The 22,520-nt window shown below is 33.3% G+C and overlaps 2 protein-coding genes across 3 annotated transcripts in view; one reads left to right on the forward strand and one right to left on the reverse strand.

The window, feature by feature from the left end:
* Nucleotides 1-19,521, forward strand: part of Plod (procollagen lysyl hydroxylase) — a 61,582-nt gene extending 42,061 nt beyond the window's left edge. The window contains 8 exon segments of the mRNA XM_076464429.1: nt 11,505-11,643; nt 13,551-13,664; nt 14,323-14,391; nt 14,654-14,758; nt 16,373-16,387; nt 16,389-16,520; nt 17,592-17,720; nt 17,961-19,521. Of these exon segments, the coding sequence (XP_076320544.1) occupies nt 11,505-11,643; nt 13,551-13,664; nt 14,323-14,391; nt 14,654-14,758; nt 16,373-16,387; nt 16,389-16,520; nt 17,592-17,720; nt 17,961-18,116 (859 nt within the window). The 3' untranslated portion in view covers nt 18,117-19,521.
* On the reverse strand, nt 645-9,162 carry LOC143230601 (immunoglobulin domain-containing protein oig-4-like). Of its 2 annotated transcripts, none has more exons than XM_076464430.1 (4): nt 8,928-9,162; nt 6,588-6,802; nt 3,847-3,996; nt 645-2,926 (listed from the first exon to the last, which is right to left on the reverse strand). In XM_076464430.1, exons 2-4 carry the CDS (start codon nt 6,762-6,764, stop codon nt 2,771-2,773), a joined length of 483 nt encoding a protein of 160 aa, XP_076320545.1. In that variant the 5' UTR covers nt 6,765-6,802; nt 8,928-9,162; the 3' UTR covers nt 645-2,770. The 2 variants fall into 2 exon arrangements, with proteins under 2 accessions (XP_076320545.1, XP_076320547.1); XM_076464432.1 differs by lacking the exon at nt 8,928-9,162 and adding an exon at nt 7,650-7,732.
* Nucleotides 19,522-22,520: the final 2,999 nt, after the last annotated feature.

Raw genomic sequence — 22,520 nt, forward strand, 5'->3', positions numbered from 1 at the left:
TTCTGTTTTACAGATCAGTCAGGAATATGTAGTTATAACTAGTATTAAACATCAGTGGCTTGCTACTACAGATTGTATTCTGTTATACATATCAGTCAGGAGTGTCTAGTTACCACTTGTATTAATAAACACTATTGGCTAGTTACTACAGACTGTATTCATTTTTACATATCAGTCAGTGGTGTCTAGTTACCACTAGTATTAATAAACATCAGTGGCTAGTTACTACAGTATGTAATTTGTTTTAGAGTTCAGTCAGAGGTGTCTAGTTACTATAGGCTGTATTATGTGTTACAGATCAGTCAGCAGTGTCTAGTTACAAAAGTATTAGTAAACATCAGTCTAGTTACCACAGACTGTATTATGTTTTACAGATCAGTCAGCAGTGTCTAGTTACAAAAGTATTAGTAAACATCAATGTCTAGTTACAAAAGTATTAGTAAACATCAATGTCTAGTTACAAAAGTATTAGTAAACATCAATGTCTAATTACCACAGACTGTATTCTGTTTTACAGATCAGTCAGGAGTGGCTAGTTACTATTTCTGAAATGACAGATAAACTGTATACTGTGGTTGTTCACGTCGTTAGTATTTCTACAATTTATGTTTAGGATAAAAAATTTTATTCACACCGTACAGCCTTCAAAGTTTATAATCCGTTTATTACTTTTCGATATTATATACATAACATTATGACAACCAGGGACATTGGATTTAACTAGGCGATTTTGTCAACTATACACTAAAATAAAATTCTCCACGACAACACTTGTTTATGAAACCTCTCATTAACTGCACTTATCAAATTCAGATGTAGCCACTTTCAAAGACCAAACCATCTTGTTGGAACAATAAAATAACTTTAGTTGATGATTACTGGTGTCTTGTCTGCTCAAATTGGTATTTGAATCATTTTTCTACGATAAATGATGTAGTCAGTGCAGTCATTGTCAAGTGATTTTCTGTAGAATGTATGTAAATCTATCTATTTAAAATTTGGAAAAATTGTTGAGAAAGAGGGCACTATTTATGCTTTTATTTTTAAATTATGATTTTGTATTTTTGTGTTAAAGTCTTGCAGTATAAACTTGTTATAAAAAGTGAGAAAAAGAGTTGTGTTATTTTGTTGGTTAAAAGAATGGCTACCGAGGTCTGATATCCTTGTTCTCGAAATGATCGATTTGTTAGGACTGAATAAGCTTGTTTTGGAAATCATTGGAGTTTAGAGAATGCAGAAAAGCTTCATGTACTCCTTTCACCCATGGGATCCGAACTTTAACTTCGTAAAGAAGGGTTTCACTGTGACATTACATTTCACTTGGATATTTACAATCTCCCTTCCTTTAATAAACTTCGATTATTCAGTGTTGTAGTAATCAACTCGTACAAAGGATGGTAAGTCTCCAAAGAGAAAAATTTGTGAACGTTCGTATATCTTAATCTGGGTTGTTGCTGTTACGTTTTACTCCTTTAATAGGGCGCGAAATCTATAGAAGAGTAGAGAAAATGACATTTTTCGTCTTTTAATGAAACGAATAGAATTTCAGTGGTAATGTTTGGAAAGTATACAGTTGTGCAATGAAATGTGTATGGTTTCAAATGTCATTTCCGATACATTAAGGTCATGATATCATTTCATAAACTTAGTTTAGCTGGGGACAGATGTACCTTTCAGAATTTAGTTACGTATTTTGCCATTAGTCGGCTTTATGATACTAAACAAGTTGAAGAAATGGAAAGTAGTGACAGATTTTTGGCAACACAATCGGTTATTCAATAATAATTGCAAGCTGCTGTCTTCTTCAAATATCAATATAACAGATGAATTTCATATGCACTTTTGCTATTCGATTACGTCATTAAACTTATACAGGGCAGCGTGGTGCAGTGGCTTCACGGACTTTGTGCCCGCCCAGCTGCGTTAACGGATCATGTGTCATCTTTGTATAGGAGAGATTTGACCTGACATTGATAAAACACTACGTACCATACTTTGATATACAACTAGGAGTTAATATAATGTACTCGAGCCCGGCATGGCCAGCTGGTTAACGCACTGGACTCATAATTTGAGGTTCGAATCCCCGTCACATCAAAATTGCCCTTTTAGCCGTGGGAGCGTTATAATGTGACGTTCAAACTTTGGTAAGAGAGTAGCCCAAGAATTGGAGGTGGGTAGTGATGACTAGCTTTAGACTTGCACTACTGAATTACGGACAGCTACCGCAGATAGCTCTCGTGTAGCTTTGCGTGAAATTCAAACCAAACCATATTGTACTCCCAATCTCAAGTAGCGCTATCTACTGGAATCAGAAGGCACACACTAACTGTTTATAACAACATTATTTATTGTTTTCGACTTTCTAAAAAAAATGCTTCGACGTAATGCTAAGTAAAATAGAAATTAAAATATTTAGTGTCATTTGTCAAATAGCGCCACCTACAAATTTCTAACTATTATTTGGTAGTATCTGATCACTTGAAAAAACAACCTTAAACATAATAATTCAGAATAATGATTTAGATATTTTGGATTGTTACTTAACCATTTTTACAGTGAAATATTTTCTTGTAATATAAAATTGAATACTAAAAATAGATGCGACATTTATGGGAATTGGCTAATGGTGTTTTAATACAAATATCAGTAAGGTGTTGGTTAGACATCAGCAATAGACGAGAATTTTTTAAGATCAGAGTAAGGTTAGTAAGGTTACTAAAACTACCGATAGATTGCAGAAGTAAAGAAATATACGTGATTTTCGGGTTTAACTATAAGATGAAACATTTGCTTTGAAAATCTTTCTGTCGACAGAGTACTTATTGTTAGCTTGACATTCATATACTCCAGAGTCCATCTGTCTGGCTGGTGTGATTTCTAGCTTGCTCTTTACCATGGACTTCCCACGCTTCCATTCGGAGATCTGTGGAAAGAAAACTTGTCATTTGAAGGAAGATTAAACAACAGTTTTGTATATAAAACTCATGCTGTATGTATATGGTAAAAAATGGGATAGTCAGTTTTCAAGGTGATGTACAAGTCTGAGGAATTTTGTTTTTTACACCATGCTTGTCTAGGCCTGTCTCAACAGTACAACAGAAGGTGTGGGGGGTTTTGATGGTGTTATGGAACAGTGTTATCTACAGATGAACAGAATGTGTTGGTGTTAGTTGTAAGATAAATTCAATTTAATGTAACTGCTGTCAACTTTGAAATAATTTCTGTCAGTCTAGTTGTGGAATCATTTCCTTCCGTATAAAAGATAAAGATTAACTTGATCGTAACAGTTATTATTTAGTTAATCTTCCATAGATGTTAGCCAATTTACAAAGGTAAAAAAATATAAATAAAACGATTCTCTGACAACGTCTTCCGAGTGTTCAGTGTGATTTTAATTCATACAGATAAGGTTGGTGCATGTTTTATTGTTGAGAAGGATAGTTGTCTTTGTTTTGTTTTTCGGGGGAAGGACATAAATCTGCCTTGTGGTTGGGATATTCGCCGCAGATAAAAGTATTAGAGAAGCGAACTGTGATGTTTAATGTAACTGGTTTTCGCGGCCGACGTTGGTGAAAGGTGGCGAGGTTAAGTTCCATGATTAACTGTACCAATGATTCGCGAAATCACAGTAAAATAACCTACCTGGAGGTAAGAGTGTGAACCTAATTGAATTACCTCTTCATTCAAGGTAAATGGTAAAACAGCCTTTCTGGAGGTAAGAGTGTAAACCTAATTCAATTAACTCTTCGTACAAGGTAAATGGTAAAACAACCTTTCTGGAGGTAAGAGTGTGAGCCTAATTCAATTAACTCTTCATACAAGGTAAATGATAAAACAACTTACCTGGAGGTAAGGGTGTGAACCTAGTTCAACGCTGTCTTTATACCAGGTGATGCGGGGAAGGGGGTTACCCTTGGCAACACATATAAACATGATCTTGTGACCCAAATAAAATTCATATTCGTAATGTGATGATAAAACAACTGTGGCTCCCTGAAAAAATAAAATAAAAGTCTTATTTATGTTTTGATATCAGTCAATAGTACAGTCCATACTTTTGCTAAACTTGTAGTACAAATATATACGGATAGATGTGAGCATTAGATCGTTATAAACTTAACCAGCGTGCTGACGAGTTATGACAGAAAATTTATCGAAAATAGTTCAGCTAAACTAAACTAAACTAACGTGGCAGGGGTTCAGTTTAGAGAGAGAGAAATCAGAAGAGTTCTCTCTCCATCTGGGATGTTCAGGAACTTTGTAGTTCCTCTTCGTCCCCTTACATGAGATATGTTTTAAAATATCCGTGGAATTTTACTTTATTTTTAACATTTCAAAAAATGTAGTGGTGTATTTGTGAGTGAGAGGAAGGACGGGAGAACTGGACGAAAGCAGCGAAAGTGAAGTGAGCCAGACCATGGCTCGAGGACGTAGTACACTGGCGGCTGGCCAATTGATTTTTGAAATTTACTGTGATTGATTAGATACCTTTGACTGGGTAAACGGCCCTTTTCAGAATGAGGCTGGGACCTACAGGTCCGATGCCAGAGATTTTGCTGTGGGGGGAAACGGGAGTACCCCGAGAAAACCCACTTTCACAGCCTGGGCGCCGAATAATCTACCCAGACCGTGCCCGGAAGTAGCTGGAAAAAAAAACCAAAAAAAAACTGATGAACTATGTTGGTAGTATACGTGGAAACTGTTAGCTGCAGTCTTGTAGATCGGGTGGTAACTTCATCATGAACTTGTTTCCACACTTGAAGCCCATTGGTGCAAGTAAGAAACGTGGTTTTGGTGGTGGAACTACTGGCTGTTCTTCGGTGAGTTGTTCTTCGCTGGTCTGTGATGCTTTGTTTCTTCTCGAGATTTTAGTTTGAGTTTTCTGCGTGGAGGTAGATTGTTTTTCAGTTTGTACTGTCGCGTCGATAGTTCAGCCAAAGTGAAGAACGTTTTTATAAGGGACGACACCTAGTGCCTAGAGTGTGAAATTGACTTTTCTTTTTTTTTACATTTCACCGCAATTAATTAAACATTAAACTTTCCCCTTCTGGGACAGCGGAAAGTCTACGAACTTACAACACTATAATCAGAGATTCGATTGTCTTCGTTTCACTGATGTAATTATATGTGGAAATATTCAATTTTACAGACGATATTGCAGTATAAAATATTACAAATATGATACCCAGTATTACAGTGTATTAAAGATACGACCAATTAAAGAACTTAACAATCTAGAGAAACACTTATCGAAATAGGTTAACGTATGGAAATGACCTGGTTATATTTTCTGTCAGTTACAGTGATGGCTTTCCCTGATTGGTGGATATCAAACGCTATATTAAGGCTACCACAATAACCTCAGAAAATGTTTTCAAGGTATTGCAAAGGGAGCTAATAGGGTTAACACGGTATCCTTCTTCATGTTAAGAGGGGGAACGATGAAGAATTTCGTTTGGTTTGTTTTGAATTTCGCGCAAAGCTACACGAGGACTATTTGCGCTAGAGGGAAGGCAGTTAGTCATCACCACCTACCGCGAACTTTTGGGCTACTCTTACCAGTGAATAATGGGATTGACTGTAACATTATATTACCCCTGTGGCTGAAAGGGCGAGCATGTTTGGTGTGATGGGGATTACAAGTCGTTGCCTTAATCACTTGGCCATGACGAAGGAACATTTAGAGATAAACTAAGTCATTGTAACAGCCGATGGAATCTAGTATTATTAGTATGGTCTCATTAATTTTTTTTAAAGATAAAAACAGCCAAGTCGGAAGGATGGGACCAGGTATATAAAATGGCCAGAGCTATAAGCTCGTATAAATTGTATAAATGTTAAAATGATTAAGCTAAAAAGGCGTAATTAAGGAAACCTTGGCTCTACCCACTCACCCCTATGTTACTGTGTCCTGTAACAGCTTTACAGGATGGACAGTTGACTTTAGATTTCTAACAGTAGAACAGTAAATTTAATACATTCCTCGGTATTGGTTTAACTACTACATGGCGTCGAGACCCCACAACATATAACAAGACAATCAAGTTTGTGTTCTGTATGTGATGTGAGAGTGTTCAGATTTGTTTAGAAACAAACGATAACATTGGTATTCCATGATCTGTGGCAATATCTCAGTTGGCCAAAATCCCGTTCTGTATATAGAATGAATCAGTGCCATGTCTCTGACTTAGCTGGAGCCATCCTAGAGAATTGGATTTGACTATCACTCTTATAACGTACTCATGACCCCAAATTGCAGAACACGATTTGTTCTGTTAACGGGACACGAACCACGGACCCCAGGATCCATAGTTTTGCCTTTTCTTTATAACATCACTTTAAATAGCTTTCATCGTTACACACCTTTAGACTTGTCAGTTTAAACCGGGTTTCGATACCTGTAGTTTAGCTTTAAGCTTAACTGCAAACAAACTTAGTTGACAATTATATTACAAAATGTTATGTTTACACTGGTTATTCAAACAAAATTTTCAAATTAACAGTGCTAATATGACAGTGATTCAGATAAAAGCACTTACAATAATTGAAAATTAATGTTATTACAAAGACCTTTCAACACTTACGTTAGGATTATTGTAATACTCTTTACGGCTTGGGTGGGTGTAAAAAGTATGTGTAGAAGGAATGGGAGGTCGTCTTCTGTCATGTCTCCTTCGTCCATCTCTAAATCTGATACATTCTCCTGTTAAGAACAGGAGCAACACGAGTGAAACCGAGATAAGCGAAATATGATACTTCATGCTATCTAGGCCTAAGTTATATCAGCAACTGAACAACGCTGTGAAAAGAAAAAAAAACAAAATAGTTGGTAAATCACATCGACAGTTTTAGGGATAAGTTATATTATTACTTGTCAATCAAGAATGGATGCAGTTCAAAATGATATGTATAATTTATACTTGTTAGTTTAGAACGGATACAGGTTAGGTTTAATTGTCACATGTTAGTTTCGAATGGAAAGAGGTTATGTTTAATTGTCAAATGTTAGTTTAAAACGGTTATAAATCAGATTGAATTATCAGTTGTTAGTTTACAACGAATATAAGTCAGGTTTAATTGTCAGTTGTTAGTTTAGAACGGATAGAGGTCAGGTTTAATTGTCAGTTAGTTTAAAACGGGTAGAGGTCAGGTTTAATTGTCACATATTAGTTTAGAACGGATATAAGTCAGGTTTAATTGTAACATGTTACTTTAGAACGGATATGGGTCATGTTTAATTGTCAGGTATTAGTTTAGAAGGGATATAAATCAGGTTTACTTGTCTGTTAATCGTTTATACGAATATAAGTCAGGTTTAATTGTCACGTGTTAGTTTAGAAAAGAAAGAGGTCAGGTTTGATTGTAGTGGACGAAACTTCGAAAGTTTTTCGTCTTCAGATGGAAGACTTTTGAAATGTCGTCTTCTACACTTCTGGTTTTACAACAGGCAATTTCCATCCGTTAATTTAGTTTCGTCATAAATACTATAGCAAAACAATCTATGAAAGAGGTCGTGTTTAGAACAGATATAATTATAAGCTACTGTCCATTAAGTTATTTATAACTACGTAATAAAAGTAAACATTGTGCCCTAGGTTCCAGTCAGAATTTGTTTTTTTAAGTGTATTGTCTTGGTTTTGAGAGACCATTTCCCGTTGTCATCGCCACAGTATATGTTGAATCAAACGCAAATTAATCAAAAAGAAGCTTGCAGGTCGTGCGACCCTTGGCATGGCGCCTCTGAGACCAAGGCATCACGTGGAAAAGACGTGACAGAACTCTGTTGAAGAGATGAATTAAAAGGCTTCACTTTGACCACTCATTTAAATTACTCTTTGATACTATCAAGTTTAATAAAATCTTCAGACTTGGAGTTAAGCAAAATGTTATTCAAATAATATGATTTCTATTTGAGAGGCAAAAATATTTAAACAAAATTAACGGTGGTGAAAAATACATCATTGTACTTCAGGGATTTTTTCTTTGACTTAATTTTCAATAGAAAATCCGCAAGTGATCGCGATATAGGTTGATTGAAAATTTAATTTCTTTGTTTAAGAATTTTTCCCTATTTCGTATAGTTTTATCGCTTTTTAATGTTTCCAGAAATCTCTTTAGAGTTTTTTGTTTTCTAATTAAAAGCAACGGTTATTTTGTCTCAGCTAAGCGCGGGAATGTGAGCCACAGATCCGTCAAGACTGGCGTAGAGGGCAGTTTGGGCCCTGGAAGCTTTGGGTTCTGGAGTAAGTATTAAGAATGCCTCTCCTGCCTTTCCCGAGAAAGATTGAAAATTATCTCCCACCCCTCTGTTATGGAAGGGAGAGAAGACAAACCGTTTGGTTAAATGTAGGGTGTGTTGTTTTCTAAGATTTTGTAAAAGCAGTAATGTCTAACATTTATTACAGTTTACTATGGAAACTAAAGTAAGGGAATTTAATAGTGGCTGAATATATTATTGGAAACTAAAGTAAGACATGTTTAACAGTTACTGAATATACTATGGAAACTAAATCAGGATAGTTTAAAAGTAACTAAGTGAAAAGAAAACTAAATTTTTATTCCTGAAAAGTACAAGTGCAAACATACGATAGATTCTAGTCTTGATAGGAACTGACAGCTCAAGTAACTTAAGAAAAAAACGAAGAAAGTGTAGCTTTACGGGGCCAGAGGGATTTACAAGTAAGGTATTGACAGAAATATCTAATTTCACGTTCAGTAAATAACTACTAATATAAGAGCTTTGCGTTTTGTAATCTTTGATTTCTACCGTTATTTTGTTTAAATACGCCACGTTTTTGAAATTATATGTGTTTGTTGTCTTTAAGTCAAGTATTTGTTATATGTGTAACATTTTAAAAATGAAATAAAAACCTACACGATATTTTACGTTAAAGCACAGTTATTAATAATACGAACGAACTTGCCTGGTTTACAACTGTTCAGTGGAACTTCCTAATTTTAACTACTTATAAGAGATCTTCAAAAATTATTTCTGGTCTCTCTCCGGAAGTAACAAAAGTTGTATATCGATTGATAAATAGTATTGTAGATTCTAACAATGCAAAATTCATGTAACTTTAACTGTTAGCAACGAGAAGTTTCGACTGCGTGTCCTGACTGACTTCACTTTTTGACATTGATCGACTGAATGTACCATATCACCGTTAAGGACGTTTTGGACGATTGCACACTTGGAGTAACTCTCTTACGGCCGCGTTTGTTATCTAATCTTTGCGAGTCACTGTTATTGGTGAGGCTTGCCTCTGTTCGTTATTACCCCATGTACTGTTGTAATCAGTTAAATTTCATTGTTAATTGCTGTAGTATAATAAAAAGTAAATGAAATGGCTGTTTTTTTTTTAATTACTTCCAATTCTTATTGTTAGCTATTCCCGCACTTTGATCATGGGCACTGAAGAACTTGTTTCTTCGTGACAATAGTAATACAGAAATTATACTGGCAAATACTTCCATAAATATTTATAATATGATGTAGTTAATCCTTGTTATATCCAGAGTTATAAAGAGATGATTCAACTCAGTTGTACTGAGATTATAGTTGTAAAAAACAAACACGTTCTGTAGACCATACGTTTTCTGCAGTCAGTAACATTAAAATGTTGTTCCTTGTGATGTATATATCAGAAAAAACACATTTCTATAAACCAATCTTCTGTACAACTATCAATATTTATTTGTTGAACCTGTGATATGTACAGGTCAGTTCTATCACCTTGAAGAACGTGTTATTCATGCAACATTCCATTTGTTATTCAGCTTATTGAAGAAACTTTTTTAGATCAGATCCAAATCTTGGCAGTGAATGAGAATAAAGATCTGTAAATGTAATTTCATCTGTGTGAAAAGTTGATAAATTTATAAACCAGGTCGTTTTGAAATTTGTAGGCAGTTATCTCTGAGTTACTAATTATTTTTAATTGGACATAGCATTGAAAGTGATTTGTTTTATTTTTTGTTTAATTTGAGGGGAAACTAATTATTTTTGAAAAGCACGGTTTGAAGAAACAGAGAGGCTGTACATTTCTACAATGAAGTAAACTTATGTGATACACTGAAGTAAATATTTGTTACACTTAATATTCAGCCTTGCCTATACATTTACTGGTGGCATTTTAGCACCTTGTATAGGTTAACTTTATATAATGATATCATGGTACCTTTTATAGATTAACTTTATATAATGACATCATAACCAGTGTCGTACCTTTTATAGGTTAACTTTATCTAATGACATCTTTACCAATGAGCAAGGTGGACAATACTTTAATCATGTGTGTCTGGTTCTATATGAATCACTTCAGTATATACTGAGAAAATTATCAACCTGAAATACATAACAATTTATTTATACAAGGTAACAATAGATCTGTATGAGGTAAACATCAGTCTTAACAAGTAACAGTGGTTCTGTATGATGTAGAGTACAAGGTAACAATGGACCTGTGTGAGGTAAACATCAGTCTTTACAAGGTAACAATGGATCTGTATGAGATAAACATCAGTTTTTACAAGGTAACAATGGATCTGTATGAGGTAAACATCAGTTTTTACAAGGTAACAGTGGATCTGTATGAGGTAAACATCAATATATAGAAGTTAACAATGGATCTGTATGAGGTAAATGTCAATATTTAAAAGTTAATAATGGATCTGTATGAAGTAAACATCAGTTTTTACAAGGTAACTGGATCTGTATGAGGTAGAGTCAACAAGGTAACATTGGATCTGCATGAAGTAGAGTACAAGGTAACAATAGATCTGTATGAAGTAGAGTACAAGGTAACAATGGATCTGTATGAGGTAGAGTACAGGGTAACAATGGGTCTGTATCAGGTAAACATCAGTCTTTACAAGGTAACAGTGGATCTGTAGGAAGTAGAGTACAAGGTAACAACAGATCTGTATGAGGTAGAGTACAGAGTAACAATGGATCTCTATGAGGTAAACATTAGTCTTTACAAGGTAACAGTGGATCTTTATGAGGTAGACCACAAGGCAACATTGGATCTGTATGAGGTAGACCACAAGGCAACATTGGATCTGTATGAAGTAGAGTAAAAGGTAACAACAGTTCCATATGAAGTAGAGTACAAGGTAACAATGGATCTGTATGAGGTAGAGTACAGAGTAACAATGGATCTGTGTGAGGTAAACATCAGTATTTACAAGGTAACAATGGACCTGTTGGAGGTAGAGTACAAAGTAACAATGGATCTGTATGAGGTAAACATCAGTTTTTACAAGGTAACATTAGATCTGTATGAAGTAGAGTATAAGGTATCAATGGTTCTGTGTGAGGAAGAGTACAAGGAAACGATAGATCTGTGTTAGGTAAAAACCAGTATGTTCAAAGTGACAATGAATGTGTACATTACATTATGTACAATCTATTCTGAGGATGATTTCAAAATTGTTTAGGTTTTCAATGGTGAAACTGATTTGTTTATAGATATCTATTTTTTACTAATCTCTGTCTGTAGAGGAGTTTGGAATGTGCCCTTTATCTCAGGAGCCTATCTCATTCATGGGTCCTTACTGAAGAAAAAAGAATCTTTCCCATCATTCATTCATGGTCTTCTGGATCCAGACATGGCATTTTGCAAGAACTTGAGAGACAAGGTAGATTCATGTTGTGTACTGATAAAAGTATTTTGTTCTTCTATAAGTTTTAGTATTTGAAAGTAAAACACTACAGAGGAAGTATTTGCTTCATTGTGTTGTGTCAAATTTGAATGTTGAATCTATACTAATAGAGATGTTATTAGTACCATTCTTGTTCTATCACAGCTCAAACATTGTATATATAGATGTTATTAGTACCATTGTTGTTGTATCACAGCTCAAACATTGTATATATAGATGTTATTTATACCATTTTTGTTTCACAGCTCAAATGGTATTGTGCAAAAGGATTAAGACAAAGTAAAAAATTATATTTCAGGCTACTTTCATACAATAATGGAAGGTAAATCACAGGTGAAATATTAACATTTTATTATTCTTCATACTTTGTACAACAGAAACTTGGTTGAAGTTAATATTTTGTGTGTTCCCCTTTTTCTTTAATAAATTCAGACAGTCTTTCAGGCATTGTTGCAAAAAATATCTAATTGTATTCTCTTCTCTAAATATCTCTAATACACTCCCATAAATTTCCTTTAGAAGTAACTTTTGATTTGTTAAGTTTTTGATCTATCAAATTCCAGATGTGTTTGCTAGGTTGAGATCAGAGCTTTGTGGGGACTATTTTGTCATTTAAATGACTCCAGCAGCATCCTTCTTAGGTAATTTCTGTATAGGTTTGATGAGTGTTTGGGGTCTTTATGTTCTTGGTAGTAGAATCCTTTACCAATAATACACAAACTACTGGTATACCATGATGGATCAGTATCTGATGGTACATGTGCTGGTCCAATATTTCATCTATTTAAAAAATATCTCCTGTCACCCAGCAGAAACATAACACCTAAACCATTACACTACCTTCCTCATTGTGGGTGTTATACATTGACATAAGTATCTTTTCCTTTCTTCTTCTGAATGTACAACCTACACTTTGAGCCAGATATTTCAAACTTGGACTCATCTTTTAATAACAGCCCAGTTTTTGTGCTTTATAGAAACTTTCAGCCTATTGACAATATTTTTAGATCAAGTGAATGTTGTTTAACTGTTTACATGACCAAATTTTTCCATTATCATTGAGTCTTCTTGGTACTGTAGATCTGGACACTTTTCTGTGACTTGGTACATGGTCATTTATCTCATGATTGAGATCAGTACCAGTCTTCCTTCTGTCCTAAAGGCTACATAAACAAAGATACATGACATGAGTATCAATGAGTTTAGGTGTTCTGCCTCTGTCTTTCCTATTTTCAAATTTACCTGTCTTGGTCTCACAATTTAGCATGAACTTAACAGTGTTTGGGGAGCATTTCAAGTCTACAGTAATCTGTTGGAGACCAAAGCTTTACATTTTGTGTGACTTTTCTGCACCACCTGAAATTCTCTATGCTTTTCATGGCTGTGATGTGACAACAAAACTTTATATATAGTGTTAAACACTATTTTTATCAAGGTTTATTTATTTTATCGTATACCAGTATGATATCCTAGCTTCTTTCTATACACTTAAGACACTACGTAGGGTGCCATAACAGGTATTTTAGACTCTAAATTTAACCACTATGTTCATTCAAACATAACCCTTAGAATATGCCTTAATACAAGTATATAGGACATATAAAGAATGATAAGTACTCTTACCCTGGCTCATTCAATTGTCAACATGGATCAGTAAAACATTACCGTAGTGTTGAAATTTACTATCTGTTATGACATGGAAGAATTAGCTTCATAAAATGGAATGAATGATAAAATATTCTCTTGTCCTAACACTTTTAACAGTACTGTGTATATATAAATGTATGTGTGTGATTTTAACCATTGTTGTTGTATTAGTCCAAACATTATTTAGACATAGTTTTTGGGTTTTCAGTGATTAGTTGATTTTTACATCTTTGCAGGGTATGTTCATGTACGTTACCAACATGGAATACTTTGGACACCTCATCAATAGTGAAACATTTGATACATCTCATGTTCATAATGATTTGTATGAAATATACACCAATCAGTTGGTAAGATTTCTTGTTCTTCTTCCATCTTTCTCTGACATGAGTTGTGAGTACTGTCTTTGTACTAGAGGTAAAGGGCAGGAAGATACAGGTTGTTGCCGATCAGTTATGTTTGGTATACAAATTTGTTAGCAGTAGACTCAACAGTCACTGCAGCTGTAAAACAAGGAACATTCTCCAAAGGGTTTTGCCAGTATTAATAAATTTCAAGTACTCACTATCAGACTGTTAGCATGTCTATAATGTTTGAATTGTGTGTTGTTTATAACAAAAAGTTCAGAAACTTCATAACATCTGAACAGGTTAAGTGGTGGATAAGACTTGCTAAGAGTGCAGACTGGGGCAACACAGAAATACTGTCCAAGAAAGGGTGGTGTGAATGTTAGGTCTACTTATTTGTTTGTGTGTGTGTGTATGTTAAGGTAATGTCGTATCATTATTAAAAACAAATTTAGTCCATAAAAGTATCAGAAATACTACCACAAAAATATGCCTTCGGTCTTGATGGAGTTTGAAATTTGGAGTTATTGTCAGATGTTGAGAAATAGTTTGAGTAAAATAACAAATAAGAAAATAGATGAATGTTTTTAACTTTACAACCAAGATAAAATTAATGCAAACATTTGTTTAAAAAGAAGAAAATCTTAATTTGACTTTCTAGGACTGGGAGGAGAAGTACATTCACAAGAATTACTCCAGGAATTTGGAGCCAGATCATCAGATAGATATGGTAAGAATTCTCTCCATATGTGATGCCATCTCTTTAAATGTTCTGGCAGATTACAAGCCAATAGCTCTGTCTATATATTATAGCTGATCACAATATCTTATCAGTGTCTGTAAGTTGTTATTCTAAATATAAATACTGGAATAATATTTTATGTTGATAAGTCAATGTTTTACAAGTTCATATAATTTGTTACTATTAGACAACAACATACTACAGAAGAATATTTGTTTTGTAAATTATGAAACTGTTTGTCTTTTTCAAGCCATGTCCAGATGTCTACTGGTTCCCTGTTGTTACAGAAACCTTTTGTAAACACCTAATAGAAGAAATGGAAAACTTTGGAAAGTGGTCAGATGGGAGCAATAGTGTAAGTTTATAGTAGAGTGAACAGTCTGAGATGTCAATAATGTAACTTTATTATAGTGAACAATCTGAAATGTCGATAATGTAGGTACATAATAGAGTGAACAATCTAAGATGTCGATAATGTAAGTTTATAATAGAGTGAACTATCTGAGATGTAAATAATGTAAGTTTACAGTAGAATAGAGTGAACATTTTGAGATGTCAATAATGCAAGTTTACAGTATTGTAGAGTGAACAGCCTGAGATTACAATAATGTAAGTTTACAGTATAGTAGAGTGAACAATCTGAGATGTCAGTAATGTAAGTTAACAATATAGTAGAGTGAACAATTTGAGATATCAATAATGTGACTTTACAATAGAGTGAACAATTTGAGATGTCAATAATGTGACTTTACAATAGAGTGAACAATTTGAGATGTCAATAATGTGACTTTACAATAGAGTGAACAGTTCGAGATGTCAGTAATGTGAGTTTACAATAGAGTGAAAAGTTCGAGATGTCAATGACACTGCACAACAAAGTTTTTGCTTCTTGAACACTGTTGGGTGTTCCTTATAGATTTTTGGCTGCTGATCACGAAAATCACATCCAAATTTGCCCATCACATACCATTTCATTGAAATATTCAGTTTTGCTACAATGGAAAAATGATATCAGGGCAACTGGAATCCGTCAATGCTTGCTGACTACTGTTGGACACTGAAACGTGATGTACTGGACATTGAATACAAATGAAAATCAGGAGCAAAACACTTTTAATTATGTTGAACTTAATAGCGTATTAGAAACATAAACACAATTAAATACTTTATTGCTGGTAAACAGTTAACTGTCTATTTCTCAGAGTTCCTACGTGATGAAGCAAAATTAAAACTATATTTGTGCATACCCACCAGGTACCTGTCACAATCAGCAAAAACATCTCAGGAAGCAAAACTTTTCAAAAAAATTGTTGTTCAGTGTAATGTGAGTTTACAATAGAGTGAACAATTCAAGATGTCAATAATGTGAGTTTATAATAGAGTGAACAATTCGAGATGTCAGTAATGTGAGTTTGCAATAGAGTAAACAATCTGAGATGTCAGTAATGTGAGTTTACAATAGAGTGAACAATCTGAGATGTCAACACTACATTTACAGTAGAGTAAACAGACTGAGATGTCAATAATGTAAGTTTACAATAGAGTATAGTGAGCAATCTAAGATGAGCAAATCAGTGAATGCATTAGGCTTCTATATCACACGTTCTCTTTGCAATTTTACCTTTTAAAATCTTTAATCTATTTATTAAACAGTTGGTTTCCTGTATAATATCTAATGATGAATTATGAGAAATGACATAAAATTATTCAAATACTTAAATTTATTTAGGTTACTGTGAATTAAAAGAAACTCAAAACCTTAAAGGAAAATTTATTCTACTGAAAAACAAAGTAATGATTTGCAAAGTATGTGCAGTTCCTAGAAGTTGGTAAAATGAAGACCTTAAGAAATATTTGAAAATAAGATTAGTAGTGTAAGTAGAACAATGGAACCAATGGAATGTATCAGAAACTTTTTCAACATATTTTAAAATATATGTAAAGTAATGCTTACATACTCTACTCTTAGGATCCAAGACTAGCTCGGGGGCTACGAAAACGTGCCTACAAGAGATATTCACATGAATCAAATTGGCTTTGAACAACATTGGCTTTACTTCCTCAGGGAATACATCCGACCAGTTCAAGAAAAAGTGTTTACTGGCTACTTGCATGATGTGAGTTTTGTAGTCCAGTAAGGATATTCATACACTAAATGCTGTCGATCATAAATTTATAATCCATTCAATAATAGGTTGTTTTCAAACAGAACTTTAAAAAAATGCTGTTTTGCCAGCTAAATCTGCTTAATTCAGTGGACACTGATGGTTTCTTTATGATTTTTCTTCTGGTATTTTTTAATATAATCAAAGAAAACATGTAAAGGTTAAAGAAACTGTTTTCAGTGTTTCTTCCACTGTCTCTTTATAAAAATTTACAAAAAAAAGAATTGGCACCAAAACTCAAATTGTGGTATGTTGGTTGATGTTAAAACTACTTCACATGTGCTAACCCCCGATAAATGTTTCATATTTTATTTATCATGTCTAATCTATCAGCAGAATAAAAGTATAAACTTAGTTTGGTTTAATTTCATAAGTTCTTTTTCATTAACAGGAGATACAATAATTAAACTGATTCACTATTTCCTATAATTAACACAGGTGAAAACAATAAAGTGACTAATTAATATTTATATATATTACATTAACTGTAAGTGATTTCTTACTTTAAAATTACACCATGTTATTCATTCTTTCTTGTTGATACATTAAGGGTATGATCTATTGATGACTATTAAAAGAAACACCTAAACCAGAACACAGTATTCTGATTAATTAGGAACATTTGTATACAGTTTTGTGACTTTATCAAAATGGACATAATTCATTCTTTCCTCTTTTCATTGAACCAACTCATTCATACTTCCAACATGGTGATCCTTCACTGTCTTATAATTTCATCTCAAACCATCCTGAGGTTTCCCAGATTAAGTATAACATAAGATAAACAGAACCTCTTAATTTTCTGTAGAAACGTGAACTGTTTCTCAGCAAAGTGCTGGCTTGCATGCTACACTAGTTTTCTGAGACTGTGTTCAAACTGTGTTTGAATCCAGTGTAAATTTTAACATCTCCTTGTATATTCTGTACGTTTGCCATTCAGCAGGGTTTCTAAACACTCAAATAACTATTCACAATACTTTTAAATGTTTGTTATTATATGATACCTTTACCTTATATTTTCAGCCTCCAAAAGCATTAATGAACTTTGTTGTGAGATATCGCCCTGACGAACAGCCTTCTCTTCGTCCCCATCACGATTCATCAACATACACTATTAACATCGCCTTGAATCGACCGCACATTGACTTCGAGGTGAGACTATATCTTCATCTGTAAATATGTTAATATGAGTAAACTTTGGTAGACTGACAGTCGCTAACAGTACTTTAACTAATGTACAGTCTTACCCAATATTTGTATGAACATTAAACTACATGTTCAAATAAAACAAGTTTGTACATGTAATTCTTTAACTAATGTTTAATCTTACCCAGTGTTTGTATGAAGGTTAACCTACGTGTTGACATAAATGTTTATTGATTTTACTTTCAGGGGGGAGGCTGCCGGTTCATAAGATACAACTGTTCAGTTCGAGAGATGAAGATCGGCTGGAGTTTCATCCATCCTGGTCGTCTAACCCATTATCACGAGGGACTGAAAGTAGAAAAGGGGACTCGTTATATCATGGTCTCTTTTGTAGATCCTTAACTGTAGTTTTCTCCTACTTGTCAGTTATTTTATAACAAGGACACACACACTATGCATGAAAGTGCTACCTCCTACTTATCTAAATATATCATGTATAATACAGTTAGAAAAACAGTTACTGTTCTACCTATCTAGACACAACTCTTTTTCTTTGTTAATTTCTGTATTTTTTCTTTTATTATGAAGAAACATTGATGAAATAGAGAGATGGAGTTATTTCTTAGAATACCTTTTATACATGATTCCTAGAAATAACTTCCATTCTCCTGTTTTATGGAATGAAACATAAGAACTTCTATTAAGGTAGGAAGATATTTAGTTGAAAACTTATAATATGCTTTCGATATTTCATAAGGACAGACTGGATGTTGGCAGCTCATTTTGCATCAGTACTGGAATTAAAATTCAAAATTGTGTAAAAACTGAAACTTCTTAGCCACAAGCATGTTTTAAATTTGTTTGTAGAAAATATTCGGTAAATTATCAGCCCTTGTTCACTAGAGGAGTCGATTTAATTGAAACGGTAAATTGTCAAATCCTTATAATCATTATCTCCTTATTTAAACATGACACTGAGATGATGGCACATTATATTTTCTTAAACTTTCTTACATGAAGGAAGTAATTGTAGTAATGTAGTAGTTTTAAGTTTTATTCCCTGTAGGTGAAGCAACTTAGAATATAAATGCAGTAAACTGTTGGCCTCCATTTATCTTATTTAATACTACAACAAAGTGATCTGGTTTTTCTTTAATGAACCAAAAACTTACACATGTGTTATTCTGTGTTCATCCCTGCAACTCACAAGTAACAGTATACATCTGTAATTACCTGTGAATTATGTAGATGAAATACACGTTTGTGTGTGCAACCGTGAAGAAGGTTATATGCCATGGTTTTACCAGTTGATTTCTAATTTCTTTATTTTAATAAGTGTTGTTAAGTACATGTGCCAAGTTGTACCTGTTGCTTTAGTCAAATTATGCTAATCATAATGCTCAAACAACAGTGCATTAAACCAGGTTTGTAATCTAGTCTTACTTATATAAAAGTTGATGTGTTTTTAGTCTGTTTTCATACTTGAACATGCTCTTGGTAGGTGGTCAACTATCTTCTCTAATATATACTCACAACACACCCATCACAGCTCAACTTGTAAAGTAATTCTTGGCAAAAACAGTGAAAATACTGACATGCATGCTAACAAACATTGAAATGAGTGTATATAATTTAATAACCAACTTAAATTCATGTTTTGTGTAATTATGTTGATGAAGCATTGCAAAGAAAGTATTTTTATAACATGCTTTGGCTATTAATATTTGATTTTGTCTTTTATACCTATGCATATTAAATAAATAAACTGCCTTGATTAGAAATAAAGGTTTGATTCTTTATAGATTTATATGGTAAAATTAGTGAGTTTATTTCCTTTGTTTTTGAAAGACAATGAAAGACTGGCTATATACTCTATGACATTGGTCTCGACAGATTCCCAACACATACACTATCACACTGGCTTTCCATACCAATCAAGTAACCAATGCAAACAACGACTGGTTTTGTAAGTTTAAGTGTGATATCTCAGACTGTGTTTATTTTACAGAAAAATTGAAGACCCAATTCATTAAAAATATATTGCTTTGAAAGCCAAAATATTTTCTTTTGTTTTTAATAAAGTTGGGCTAATTCTAGCCATGAAGACATAAATTTAGAAATTTAGCTGAAGTCCCTCTAGTGCCTTTCTTTTTATAGGAAGTAAAGTAAAATCATGACTAGGTCGTATATTCATAACAAATGAAATATTTTGACATCTTTAATGAAAGAGTTCTAATTTTATGAGTTTATGTCACTGTACCTTTGTGGTCTAATAATATAAAGAAAATTAATGAAAACTTTTGAAAAGTAAAAGGATTATAAATTTGGTAATTTAGAGGAAAAAATTAATTAATTTCAAACACATAAAACAAGTGCGTATTTTAATGCAAAACTAAGTGTTAAATCTCTGATCGTGTTTTTCTTCTGTGAAAACTCAGTCAGTAGTGAAATATCAAGAATCTGATGAAAAATACTGTATCACTTCAAAACCAAAAAAAAAATTCTTTTAAACACAATAAAAACAAATTAGAGGTAGAGTAAATTTGATAGAATTCATAATATTCCAGATTTATGAGTTCTTGTTAAAAAAAAATTCCTATTCTTAAAATCCAACCATGATTTGTAATTTTTGAAAATTAAAAGCAAAGCTTGCAGAAATAGTGATAAACACTCAATCTTTAAATTGTGGAAATTTTAATGAAAATAGTTCTGTTTTATGAAGTGAAAATAAAGTTAACAAATAATATGAAAATAAAATTGGATACAAAATTAACTTTTCTGAAACACAAAAAAAAAGTGTTTGTATTTTAATACGAAATGAAGAATAATATCTCTGATTGTGTTTATTTATTGGAACAAATACAATATTCAAATATTATGAATTTAATCAACATCATAGTATGCCATCTTCAGGAGCATTGTCACAATCTTTCACTTCTGTCCTGTGATTTTCTCATTAGTTCTTAATATTTTATCTGTTTTAGTTTACCCTTTAATATTTATTTATCCACTCTGTTCTTAAGTCATGCACTATATATGTTCCCTTCTAGTAGGACTCACTGGACGTTGTCTCGTCTCATAATTTAGCCAAAATGTGCTACTTTCCCCCTCTTGATGGTAGATACATATCTTTTCACATTCATCTACTGAGAACTTCTTGCCTTGTCTGTCCAGGATATCTTTGACATCTCTCTGTGCACCCACATCATAAATACTTCCAGTTTGTAAACCAATGCTTGTGTCAAGATCTGTGTTTCACAGCCATGTAACAGAGTTGACCACATATAGCACTTCATGATTCTCTTCCTTGCTTTTACAGGTATGTTCTTTGATTTCAAACTTGTTTCCACACTATTAAAGGCACCTCTTGTCACCTCAGTTCTCTTCACTATTTCAGTTCACATTTTCTATCATCTGTCATGGTCTGGTCCAAGTATGTCAATTTCTCTTCTTGTTCTTTCTCCTTTTTTCTATTTGTATCTGAATTTCTAGCTTGTTATCATAATCTTTATCTCCTTAGCATTCCATTTCATTCCACATCTTGTCCTACATCATTCAAAATATCTTAAGTCTTGTTCTGTGTCAGCCAATCAGTGCAGTGTGTCATCAGCATATCATAAATTGTTTGTCAGCATGACAGATCTTAGTACCTTTATTGCTGTCAGTGTTTTGAAAGTTGTTTTCTGTGAATAAATTAAATGGATATTGGAAGAGGACACAACCCTGATCTACTACTCTTTTAATTTATATTTCTGGTACAGTTCATCTTCACTCCTTATGAATGTTTTTTTTTTTGGTTCCAGTACAGATTTCATTGCAACTGCAAATTTTGCTGTCCATATCTAGGCTTTTCGAGCATTCCATCTCCTTTTCATTGTTAACTCTGTTGAAAGCTTTATCATAATCAATAAAGCAGATCTTTTCCAGTATCCAAGTATCTTTCTGCTATTGTACTGAAATTGAAGACTCATTTCCATTGTTTGTTTTCCTGTTATAAATCCATTTTGCCCTTTGCTTATCTCATTTTCATTTGTTCATTGATTTGTGTAGTGTGATGTTCAATATATGACTCATCAGACTTAGTGTCCTGTAATCTGGACAGTTTGCGATCTTTGCTTTCTGTGGCATTCTGACAAATTTCAAGTCATTCGTATCAGATAGAATGCATCCAGAATCATGTACGAGGTTATGTAACTCTAATTTCCTTCAGTCTTGCATTGTCTAATGCTTTCACCATTTCTGTTGTGATGTCATCACTTCCACTTGCTTTACCACTTTTCATATGTTCAATAACGTTTTCTACTTCATGATGGCCCTTCCTTCTTGGTTATCAATTTTAGGCGATTTCTCTCATTGTAATAGAGTTCATTCACATGCTTTGACCCATCTGATGGCAATTTTTCTGAATCTTATCTGGTATAAAAGTATACTTAAAGGTGGAGTAAATTTTGAAAAAAGTTGTAATAACCTTCTAGATTTACAAATTTGGTAAAAAGAAATTATTCTTGAAATGTTTCTACAGCTTACATTTTTGTCAGATGTAAATTAAAAGTGAAACTAGCAGAAATAGTCATAAGAAATGAAGGTTTTGATGAAAACGAATCTTATTTTGCGAAGTATAGACCGAATGCATCTTTCTGATTAAATAAGTTTGTTGTTTCTGAGCCATAAAATAAGAGTAACATGGAAGTTGGTTCTATGAAAACTAACAACTGTACGACATAGTTCCTGCAGTTACAACTAATCATAGGACAGTTAATTCCATTAACAGATTGAACAGTGAACTAATATAGATTATTCTGTAAA

The sequence above is a fragment of the Tachypleus tridentatus genome, chromosome 10 (assembly GCF_004210375.1).
Source record: "Tachypleus tridentatus isolate NWPU-2018 chromosome 10, ASM421037v1, whole genome shotgun sequence".
Classification (NCBI taxonomy): Eukaryota; Metazoa; Arthropoda; class Merostomata; order Xiphosura; family Limulidae; genus Tachypleus; species Tachypleus tridentatus.

Excerpts from the sequence above, each read along its gene's own strand:
- LOC143230601 (XM_076464430.1), bottom strand. The coding sequence starts at position 6,764 with ATGAAGTATCATATTTCGCTTATCTCGGTTTCACTCGTGTTGCTCCTG. Across the intron at positions 3,997-6,587 it reads AGTATTACAATAATCCTAAC|GGAGCCACAGTTGTTTTATC; the intron begins GTAAGTGTTGAA and ends TTATTTTTTCAG. Across the intron at positions 2,927-3,846 it reads GTTCACACCCTTACCTCCAG|ATCTCCGAATGGAAGCGTGG; the intron begins GTAAGTTGTTTT and ends TTCTTTCCACAG.